The 12,203-nt window shown below is 31.1% G+C and overlaps 1 protein-coding gene across 1 annotated transcript; it reads right to left on the bottom strand.

Annotated features, from left to right (window-relative positions):
• Window positions 1-5,072: 5,072 nt before the first annotated feature.
• On the bottom strand, window positions 5,073-9,886 carry LOC147071222 (apolipoprotein D-like). The gene is made up of 4 exons (XM_085948550.1): window positions 9,761-9,886; window positions 7,931-8,147; window positions 6,981-7,088; window positions 5,073-5,275 (listed from the first exon to the last, which is right to left on the bottom strand). The coding sequence occupies exons 1-4, from the start codon at window positions 9,884-9,886 to the stop codon at window positions 5,073-5,075; spliced, it is 654 nt and encodes a 217-aa protein (XP_085804676.1).
• Between the last annotated feature and the right edge of the window lie 2,317 nt (window positions 9,887-12,203).

The following is a 12,203-nucleotide window of genomic DNA, read 5'->3' as shown; positions in this document are numbered from 1 at the left end:
CATCCATTAGAATTCTAGAGTATGTATCTTGTCGAGTATCGACACATAATTAAAAATTGTATTGTACAATCACATATTTTAAAATATTAATAATATTGTAGTAACATAGGGGCCGCAGGGGACTTTTATCTATTAGAGGCAAATTTGTGATGTGTGTTTATCTCACTCTCCTGAGCCTGGGCCCCCAGGCTGGAGCCCTGTCAGCCCCCCCTCCCTTTGTGGGGGCCGTAGATGCAGTTACACCTGTCTTAAATATTGTGACGGTTAGTGTCCGTCTTTGTCATCCGCGCCACTCTGTCTTTATATAAAAGAAAATAAAAAAATATATATCATGATAACGGTAATTAATAATCCATCCACACAAATAATTTCAATTTTTTTCCAGGGCTTGAAAGGGAGACCTAAGGACTCCCCTTTCTGTATATGTGTGCCACTGTACCACGTGTTATGAACTGCTTAATAATCTTAATCTATTTTTATACATTAATAGCAATTTAATGATCGATTATTTTTTTATTATTTTCCAAGAAATGCTGTAATAATTATACTTACAGATCATGATAAACCATTCTAATATAAAATAAAATATACCTACATTTACTAATTTTACATTCAGATAAGATGTTAATCTGAATGATCCTTTTCTTTGAAACAAAACTATTCGAAAGTAAATTGTACGTATTACATTTCACCGTAGCACAGTTCGCCTTGAGATATTTTATTATCGGAAATAGATGACAATATACTACGGTCAATATACTAATAATATACGGTCATCTCTGATTTTGACAAAATTCATGAATTCAAGAATGAAAACCTAACATAACCTAACCGGTACTGTTCGGTTATACGGAATACAGCGGAAAACGCATTTTAAAAATAGCCGATAAACTGGATTATTTGTTAGGTTAACCTAACCAAACCTAACCTAACCTAACCGGTACTGTTCGGTTATACGGAATACAGCGGAAAACGCATTTTAAAAATAGCCGATAAACTGGATTATTTGTTAGGTTAACCTAACCTAACCTAACCTAACCGGTACTGTTCGGTTATACGGAATACAGCGGAAAACGCATTTTAAAAATAGCCGATAAACTGGATTATTTGTTAGGTTAACCTAACCAAACCTAACCTAACCTAACCTAAACTAACCCAAACTAATAAATAATCCTATTTATCGGTTATTTTCAAAATAGCTATTTTAAAAGTACACTAAATACTTAATTGAGTTAGCATTTACTTGGTAGAATTCCATTTTACAAGAAATGAAAATATAATTAATATTAAATTCTACAGTTTTTTTTTTTTTTTTTTTAAAAGGTTTGTCGATAGCTATTTCGGTTGTAACACCATTATCAAGACTATTCAGATAGGCCGTTTGCCTTTGCTTAAATACTATACGTGTATAGATAGAGACAGAATACATTTTCTTATTCGTTCCAGCAATATTATGAATTTTTACATTATTATTAATTGTAATATTATTAATACTTTGAAAACCCTAAGTGGGTTTTGTAATTTTGATAAATTTTGAAAATTTCGATATCCATTTTAAAAAAAGAACCCACTTAGGGTTTTCAAAGTATTAATAATATTACAATTAATAATAATGTAAAAATTCATAATATTGCTGGAACGAATAAGAAAATGTATTCTGTCTCTATCTATACACGTATAGTATTTAAGCAAAGGCAAACGGCCTATCTGAATAGTCTTGATAATGGTGTTACAACCGAAATAGCTTTCGACAAACCTTTTAAAAAAAAAAAAACTGTAGAATTTAATATTAATTATATTTTCATTTCTTGTACACTAAATACCCTTAATTTTACTGTGACCATCATTTGGAAAATGCTACTGTAAAGCATCACACTGCCTTTAGCTTGGCACACTACCTTGGAGATAGATAGGGGGCCCGACATACATTCTAGCCTTGGGGCCCGCTTCAGGATGTGGGGCCACGGCTTTGGTTACCCAGCCTATTAAAATGCAAATATTTCAGTAAATATCTTCATATTCAGTCTTTATATTTTAGCTATTCCAATAATCATCAATATTAGATGGAATTAAAATATTATTATGTTGTTGTATCAAAATTGATATTATTATCCAGTAAATATATAAATAGGTAATTGCTAGATATCCGTCAAATTTCATGTACCTGTCATAAATTCTAAAGACATATTGCAAACTGAGTCGCATTAAAAGTATATACGACAAAGAAGGATAATATATTAATATTCATAATATAGATAATATATATAAGATAATAATAATATTATTATATTCATTTATGAGAAAGAGATATTAATCTGAGAGTAAGCGGTGCGATCGATATAGAAATTATGCCTTCTTGTAGGGCTGTAGGCTATAAGAATGTATCGAACATTGATGTAATATATCAATGATCGAAATACACTAAACTTATTAATTTCGAGTAATTTGTAATTATGAGAAAAACTCCACCAACCAGAAGCACATAGCGGACAGATACGATGTAATCGAACATAGCTTTAGTCAAAATTCACATTCACAAAATATATTCAAACATTTAAATAATAGTTTTCACATAAACTACAAGTAAACTCATTTTTGACAACTAATAACATATAATTACAAGATAAAAAGAACTTTTTCTGTATATACAACGTTTTTAAATTTTCTGTTGAATCATATAAACTTGACTTGACTAGCTTTAACGATCAAATAAATTGTACTTGATAGAAATACTGAATAATGAAATGTCATTCCATATTGATTTCCACAGTAAGGCACGTATATATTATTAATAATTTAGTTGCTAGGACCCCCTAGCAAACAATAATGGTATCGAAATAACTTTTCATACAAAACAGAATTAACTAAAAATGAATCTAATTCTACTTAAAGATGGCTAAAAGTATTTAAAAAAATTCATTGGCATCGTGTTCTGATATATTCTAAAAGTTTTAAATGTATAGCTAGTCGGGAAGTTAGTTAAAAATCGATTGCAAGATTTGTACCGGACAAACAACCACCGGACAAATAAGAATACGACCTAAGAAAAACGTTGTAATAAAATGGATGAAATTCACAAAGCGAAACGATATTTCAGATCTGTCAAATTAATAAAGTATGATATTGCTGTAGAAATTGTCGTTTTAATACTCGTAGCCCTATATCAATAAAATAGAACATAACAGAATATGGATAGACAATATTTTTGAAGACATACAAAATACCATTTAGGTATGCTCTAATAGTTATACGATATAACCTTTCATCAAATTGATTATTTTTCTTTTTGATTGTGTTTGTTCATAGTTTTAAATAGGTACTCGTACCTACCTACCATATACTATTATTTCTGAATGTAATATATAATATGTGCAATTAATACATACTATGTTAAATATTCTTTTAATTAATTTAATCGCAAAGAAGAGCAAATTAAAAATTCCGTCGATACACTTTTGAGTGCTAGGCACAATAATCTCTCTATTTTCATTTCATTATTTCTTAATATAAACAGAAAGGATTTTTTTTATAAAAATCGACAAATTATCAATTTTTCCACTAGATGCTTCAGGTGGGCGGCGCATACATCTCAAGGGTGGTATTCACATCAAAAGTTGAGGTTAGATACTTACATCTATTGACCGAATTACAAAACATACACCTCACTGAAAATTTAGATACGAAATACCTTCGAAGCATCTTTACTAGATGTCGCTGTGCTTAAAATAATTATTATGTAAATTGAATGCTAGTTGAAAATTTATATTATTGATGGTTTAGTCATTAGATTTCGTAAAACAACGATGCTGCATAACTGTGTAAACTTTGTAGTTACTATTTAAATTTTTCAATTATTAATATTATTACAAAAACATTGCAATAATAATAAGTACCTATTCAAAAAGTTTTTATAATTATGTGTAAGTAGATACTTTTTCTGAGATACGATAATTTTTTTTCGTTATGACGAAACCTCCACAGGCATGCCGGCAAAAATACGAAGCTTACAATTTGAGATTTTTTTTTTTTGATAATTTACAATTTCAACTGTATTAATTAATAAATATGTATCTGAAAACATTTAAAAGATTTTTTTTTAATTCAAAGATATACTTAAATTGCAAAAAAATGTAAGTAATAAAATGTGAATTCGTTGCAGGGTCATATCTTATTATTACATTATATATTATGGTCATATTTATTATAAAAATTTAGTTTATTAAGTTTTCAATTTTTGAACGTTTAGATTTTTGACTAATTCATCGTTTTAATATATTTTATATTTATTTTAAAAAACATCGATTTTTATAAAAATATAAATGTGTATAACTTGAAATCCTTTTTATTTATATCACAATTTATTTTAGGCATAGTGCCAATATCGAAACTCGATTTGATATAAATAGAAATATAGAACTATAATAATATTATATTATAAGAAAAAATATTTATTAGATTACACTGTTTTTACAAATAAATAACAATCAAATTTACAATATAATTGATGGTTAGGTAGATAAACAAAATGTACTTTAATATTTTTATTAACAATGATAATATTTAATAACTTTAACTGTCAAATTTAAAATGTTTGGCATTGTTAACTATCTTTTTATTAATATATTATTCACCGCTTTATTTATTAAATCGAAGAAATTTATAATAATATATTATTAACAATTCCTAATATATTATTAAAAATGGTGTGGTAAAGAAAAAGAAAAAGAAACTGTAATGTTCATTTCCCTAATACATAACAAAATGTAATAAGAAGATAGATAGAAATAAAATACAGTTTAAAATCGACAGATTTTAAAAAGGGAAAAAATACTGCTGACCCAGACTCATCTCAATCTCCATTATTAATAAAAAAAATAACTAAGGTAGGTGGTTAGTTAGCGTACCCAGTGCAATTTTATATAATATCTCTCCTTTCATTGTAACCGGAGAATTACTACTGTTGTCGTATTGTGTAGGTATTTTGATAGTGGGTTGATTTTTTCTGTTAACGAAATGTTGATACACCTTACCAAGATGGCGATAGATTTGATGAATCGTAATTTATTATTAATTTATAGAAGTTTGATGAGTAGTGCTGAGATTAAAGACACGGCCAATGTCAATGTTTGCAATGATGCACCGTTGCATGCGTCAGCGCTGTGCGAGGTGGCTCTTAACTCTAGGAAATCCAGTTTGGCTACGCGAAAAGTTTCGGCCACTTCTATTAAGCTTTTGAATGGGATGTGTGTAGTTCTACTAAGCACCCAGGTGACGACTGAAAAAAAACAATAAAGCAATGATTCATTTGTACCATTACATTAACCTAACCGAATTTTTTTAAACGGTACATGTTCAAACACACGCGTTAACATGATCTTACTCCCTACTTCATATTTTATTATTTGTCAATTTATGGCTACGGCCGTATGTTGTAGCTTAACCACTGGGGAATGCCAAAAGAAATGGCGTATTTCAAAAAAACACTACCTTATTCTTAGGTCAATAGTTATTATAAAGCAATTATTATTCGTAGGATGTTAATTACACTTGAATGATCAAAGACATAGCTCATAATTAGTATCTTTAGAATTATCTTCAAATGTGTTAATCTTGCCCATTTTTTGAATAATAAAATGCCTAATTCTTGTCAAATTTGGGATCACAGGGATTATCAATATAATTTTTTATCGTAAATATTTCACTATAATAATGTCGACATAAATTATACTAATGGTTTTATAAATGCGTTTAAAAATTAATAAATGTAAAAAATCTTAACACCACTGCACATGTATGTACTGAAATATGACTATATTCTAAAACATTAGAGCGAGAGGTTTAAAAGAATACTATTTTATGTAATAAAAATACTTTATGCAGTCATCAAATGTTTAAAATAAATATAAAGGATAATAAGGCTTCAAAATTATATAAATAGATTATCTACAACGTCTAAAAAATGTCCAGGATCATGCTTTGAAACTACAATAAAAGCTCCATTTTGACCAACGCTGAGCATGTCCGCCCTTAAGCAGAGACAAGTCGTGTAGTCTGGATAATGTGCATGAGCAGTTTTTATTAGGTATGTTCTCTTTGTCAAGATGGTTTTCCGATATTCCTTCTGAGAATAATGTACTTTTAATTTAAAAAATATATTTCCACCTTCAACACCGTTTTAGATTTTTTTTCTGAGAAATGTAGAGTTATCACTTTGCACTCCGTAATATATTTTATTAAATAAGTGTATACCTTCTCTATGATATAAGTAAAAAATAGTCGTATATAATTCGTTAGCAACAGAGATTGGCATTTTTTTCTTTATAATTTGTACAACCAGCATTCAGAGAATCAGTAGCAAAGCATGTATCCATGTTTAATAATTTTAGCCGTCAGGGTTTAAATAACCATCATCCGAGAGGCCAGTTTTATTTTTAAATTGTTACTGGTATTGATCTAAAACCATCAATCGATTTTGCAAAGTCATACTGTGACACTTGCATGAATAATAAATTACTTAATCAACATAATCAATTACTTATTGTCATCATAGAAGAACATTTTGATTATCGACACAAACATTAATTATGCAGTTTTCCGGTTGGCTAACACTTTTAAAAAGATTCAAAAATTTCAGAACCAATTTCGTATATAGCACAATTGTGTCGCTAGGTTTTAAAATCAGCCAAATCCATAATAGATGAATAGGGGAAAAACAGCTTTTTGTTTTCTCAAATACACAGTCACAAGGGTGAAAGTTTATATCATTTCGAGTATAGAATATTTAAAATTAATAAATTCCACATTTTGATAATACAGAAATGTTAGAAAGCAGTAGTTCTTCAGCAATTCGTAAAAAATACCTAAAGGTGGACTTGGCTGATTTTGAAATGTAGCGACACAATTATAAAATCTGAAAGCAGAGAATATAATTCTTTTGCACTGAAAAAAATTTATTATAAAAAGGATAGTCAGTCGCTTACTCGATCTCTTTGGTTTCTTTGAATCTTCTACTTTCATATCTTTACACGAATATACGACGGCGTAATTCTCGTAGTCCGTGGCCAGAACCCAGTATGGGTAAGTGGCATCTGTAAAAATTATGCACACATATTGTATTAAATATTTATAAGATGTCAGTGGCAAAAAAACACTTTTTGAAAGAGGTAGGCTGTGGAGATCAGAGAAAAAGAGCTCACTTTTTATTTATACTTATGGGAAATAAGAAGATAATACCATATTACTACTGATGAATATGTACACACTAATGACAACTACACACTAATTCGTTGAAATTTCAATAGATCACTGACGATATAAAATTGAGCGATGAGTTAAAATTATGTATTTTCCTAATCATGTAGACACTTAAAAAATCATTAGATAACATTAATAGTTTTTATTTCTAAAAACAATCTAGGTATATAATAACCTAGTGTGGAGTCATTGCCACTGTAAGATAATAATATATACTCCCGTCCCTTCTCGTCCCTTCTCTGACTATATACTCCCGTAATCTCTTACTTTTAGTTGCAATATTTTGTTCGATTTTTGAAATTTTCTATATCAGGGGTAGACAACTTCTTTGTTGTTGCAATCGACTTTTTACATAAGAAAATAGTGGCGATCTAGCACGAATAATTCGTGAAATTCAACACATTAATTTACATCTTAAAAAAAGAATAGGTGGGTACCTAGCTAATTAGTAAAATTTTATTAACAACAATGATTATACATGCATTTTGATTAGGTACTTAGATATAGCAGGTCTCCGATTTTTTTTAAAATTATTTAATCATTTTAATTGAAATGGTCTTAAAATAACAATATAATTTTCTTTCAGGATAGACCTGTTGGCCATACCAGTTATATATTATTATTTATAAAAAATGTAATTTTAAATCGCTTTTGTGACAATTTGGAATGTACGTACACTTTGGAGGGATAGAAACGGTGAGTTTGGCCTCTGTACTACTGGCATTGTCAGGCGTCGCTAGTCCATCAATATGGAACACCGTCTTGTTGAACACTCCCATGTTGTGGACCTTTATTGGTTTGGTGTCGTTAAGGGCATAGGTCGCCGACACACAGTCCATGTCCTTTTCCTCAGCATGTTCGTACCTATAGACCTCATGCCATTCTCCGGCGTACTGTAAAAATATAATTAAATGATTAATATTCAGAAAGTCAATACTCATAACCCGCCACAAGTGGAGAGGCTTAGAAGGGGTCCGGTGTGGTGGTTCGACCAGTTAAGTGAGGTAAACACACACAACAAAATTTAATTTACTCTAAGCCGGTACTCACATAAAAATTCAACGTGCCGAATACGTCGATATGACGTCATTGTTTTTCGCAAAACACACGTTGCCAAATAGAATTCCGCAGATTGGTCGAGTGCGACTGTTTAGTTTCAAAAAAATATCTGCTGTTGCAATCGACAAGTTGCACGCTTCTCGGGCTGCGAGTCGAAGACGTCTACAAACACCTACGAATTGGTCATTCCTATACCGGCTCGCCGATCGCCGTCTCCATATTTCAATACGATTCGAAGGTTACGTACGACTGTCGCTAGGTAGATCTGCGCGGACTTCATATGTGACACCGGATTGACATTCTTGGAAAGTTTGATTTATGGCTGTGCGGCAGATGGACGAATGTAGAGCCGGCTAATAGTAAAAAAAGTTATTTAAAAATACATTGAATAGCCTCAATTTTACCGTGGAATCACAGGGTTATATGGAACACTACTGTGGACATCACACTAATCTTAACCTTAGTCATAGATAGGGGGGCCCGAAAACGTTTAGAGTATTCCATTTGAATCTTTTTTAGCGAAACGAGTTTTACCTTTCGGCATCTTCAGACACTGCACATGTGGCAGATTCACATATGGTAAATATACAAATAACTATTATTATTTAAAGCTTACATTGGTACTAAATAAACACGTTAAGATTGTGAAAATGGTATTACTGAATTTGCCGGGCTTTGGAGAAACTGGAATGGTAACAATCAAGTTAATAAATTCATAGGACTTTTAACAATGAAGTTTTCGTGATGTTTAAATTATATGTTAATTATTTAGTTAGCCGTAAGTAGCCGTACTAATTATCAGTTGTATATCAGGCAGTGCTTCAAGAAGCAGAAAGGCGAAACCGATCGAAATTGAAGAAAGCTTAGATCAACTATAACTAATATTCTGTCACATATATCCAAAGATGGAGAATACAAAAGTTGATCTATGGCTATGTGAATGGAGCTTTCAAATTAGTTTCAAGTACAAGTAGTGGAATATGTTCACTTTGATATTTAATATTATTATATTTTCGTTTCCGTTTGTATTTCGTACTGAACGTATTAATAGATATATATTAGATCTTCGCTATTATGACCACACTAAAACTCGAATCAATATAAATAAAAAAGATTTCAATTTATATACATTTTTGTTTCCAAGAAAAAATCGTGTTTGTTAAAATTAAATAAACACAGAATAACAGTGAATTAGTAAAAAAATCTTTCGACTATATTCGAGAAAATTTATTAAAAAAAAAATTATTGATAACAAAACACTTGTTTTATATGTCATTTTTTAAATTGCCTTTTTTTGATTTAAAAAGATATGTCACGTGTTTCTTATTATTTTTGGATACATTCAGATAAATTAAGAGTCACGTATGTTTCGTAAATCCAACATTACATGTCCACTAAAAGCATTGCATTCCTGTTTGTTTTACTAGTTTTTATAACTATTACGTACTGCTGAAACATTGAAGTTCTGTACAGTTTTAACATCTTTATTATCGACACATTTTCCTTCCTGTTCTAATGCAAAAGTCAACGCCGTCAATGAAGCGAGAGACAGGATGACTGCGAAGAAAATCATTTTAGATTTTGATATAATACTGGTATACACTACCTATCAGCTATAACGCTCATTTATCACTGTTTATTTTTGATACAGAGGTTCAAACCTATATACGGTATGACGGTTATCTGTAAAGCAGTGCTTTCCAAACAGTATAAACAATAAACTTCAGTGAAAGACAAGACATCGTTGGGTTTCAAAACGAATTTTTGGGTAACAAAACGTTCAATGATAGTATAGTATATGTTATACACCCACGGTGGCCGCGCAACTTAAGCGTTGGACCATAACGCCGTGGGTCCCAGGTTCGAATCCTGGGTCTGGCAAGTACACATATTGTTTTTCAATTTGTGTGTGAGTGAGGGTATGGACCTAATAGGTTGAGCACGTGGCTGACATCCATTTCTCGTAAAAACAAAATCTGTTAATACAAACCTCTACTCTGTGGAGGCCCATATGATCCTATTATAACACAGTTCGTTGTGAGCTATTGTACCGAAAAAATATGACGATAGATCATTGAGATCAACAAATGACGTATTGTTCGTGGAACATTGCAAACAGTATGTTCAAATTGTATTACGTCTAATAAGATCTTTAATTTTGTATGGTGTAATCTGACAAATGGTAATATTATCTATGTTTGTGGTTTCTGAGCAGTATGGTTTGTGCTTTTAAATCTATATAACATTACTACCTTTTACAAATGAAATGATCAAATATATAAAATCAGTGACGTCCCGTGGGGGTAGGCAGATTCGTCGCATAGGGGCGCACATTATATAGGGCGGCGAATGAGAAAACGATTACAGATATCGCAACTTTTGTGAGTGGTGCCGGTTATGCTGTTATGCATGAAGCATATAATCGAAATTAGTCTAAAAAATAGTCTAAACATAAAAAAATTATGAAAGCATTATTTTATCGTAATACTAGCATATTGTAATACGTATCGCAATGGCGGTTTGTGACACATTTTCACAAGGGTGCCTCCAAACCTGTCAGCGCCACAGTCTTTCAACCACTATTTAAGAATATGTATGTTTCGTGAAGATGTTTTAATTTTCAATAGACGGTGTGTATGTCACTTCAAAGATTTTTGTTGTATTTGTCTGTTTAAGGCGACTTCTTTGCCAAAATAACACATATTATGTGACTTTTACGCCATCTATTTATATTTAAAGGCATCTACCATGAATTTATAAAAATCTGTTACTAAAAACTTTGGTCAATTCCAACCAGATGGCAGTAAGTTACCATAATAAGTAAATATAAATAATTTACCATTGGAATGGTATAATATTGCCAGATGAAAAAAATTGCTAGACAAAAATTCATTTACATATTATTTTAGAATATTATAATATATTCTACTATAATATTATTACATATATATACTTATATATATACCTATTAAAATAATTATTAACTTTTTAAATAAGTACAATATCTTATTATATCGTATTGACATTTTTATGATTTAAAAAAAAGTTTGAAATCAATTTATACTTGCCAACTTCTTTTTTCATTTTGCAAGTGGGTACATAACGATTTTGCAGATAACTATTTTAACTAAAAATGAAAGAAACGGCATTCTAAGTCTACATGCTTAGGGACGTCACTGTATAAAATGATAAATCACACACCACGAATTTCAGTTTATTAGCAATATATTCGGAAAAGTATATTATGAGTTTTTGAATTATAAAGTAAATAAACTGCTGTTAAGTTAAAGTTTAACGTACATCGTTATTAATACCACTTTCCACTCACCAATTTCCATTTTCCATGTGTACTAAAATGCGCTTCAACATAAAAACATGCACTACATTTTTGAGTTTAACTTTTACATATTCGTTCGCCACTCTCCCGATGTCTTGAGTCATACGCGGCCGCAATGCGTCGGTCGTCCCTGACTCTTGGCCGCCTGGTAAGGTTCCTGACGACGGGCTGACCGAGTACGCTGCCCCACAGCTACGCCGATGCTACGCCGCTCTCCGTCTACGCCGAAGGTTACTTGCAAGTTGAGATTCAGTTTTTTTTTTAACCATTTTTAACTCGAGCCAGTGTTAAACTCGTAATAACTTCGGTGAGAAGGGAGGAAGTACTCCCGTAGAGTCGGTGCGACTTTCGCTATTACTTTGCTTTGACCTTAATTTTAAATATTGACCCTTACTGACCGGCAATATGCTTTGTAACTATTTGTGAAATAAATATCTTGCGATCATGTATCGTGTTTTTCAGCCTCACCCCCACTTCTTAGCCTTGTCAACGCCACAGTCTGCACCTAAGGGCTGAATAAGTCGGTGACATTTAAATTAAAAAACTAATATTT

The sequence above is a fragment of the Rhyacophila brunnea genome, unplaced genomic scaffold (assembly GCF_057557595.1).
Source record: "Rhyacophila brunnea isolate RB1 unplaced genomic scaffold, BYU_Rbru_1.0 scaffold_20, whole genome shotgun sequence".
NCBI classification, from domain to species: domain Eukaryota; kingdom Metazoa; phylum Arthropoda; class Insecta; order Trichoptera; family Rhyacophilidae; genus Rhyacophila; species Rhyacophila brunnea.
This window is presented reverse-complemented; position numbering and strand designations above follow the sequence as displayed.

Excerpts from the sequence above, each read along its gene's own strand:
- LOC147071222 (XM_085948550.1), bottom strand. The coding sequence starts at position 9,886 with ATGATTTTCTTCGCAGTCATCCTGTCTCTCGCTTCATTGACGGCGTTG. Across the intron at positions 8,148-9,760 it reads AGAACTTCAATGTTTCAGCA|TACGCCGGAGAATGGCATGA; the intron begins GTACGTAATAGT and ends ATATTTTTACAG. Across the intron at positions 5,276-6,980 it reads AAAGAAACCAAAGAGATCGA|TCGTCACCTGGGTGCTTAGT; the intron begins GTAAGCGACTGA and ends GTTTTTTTTCAG.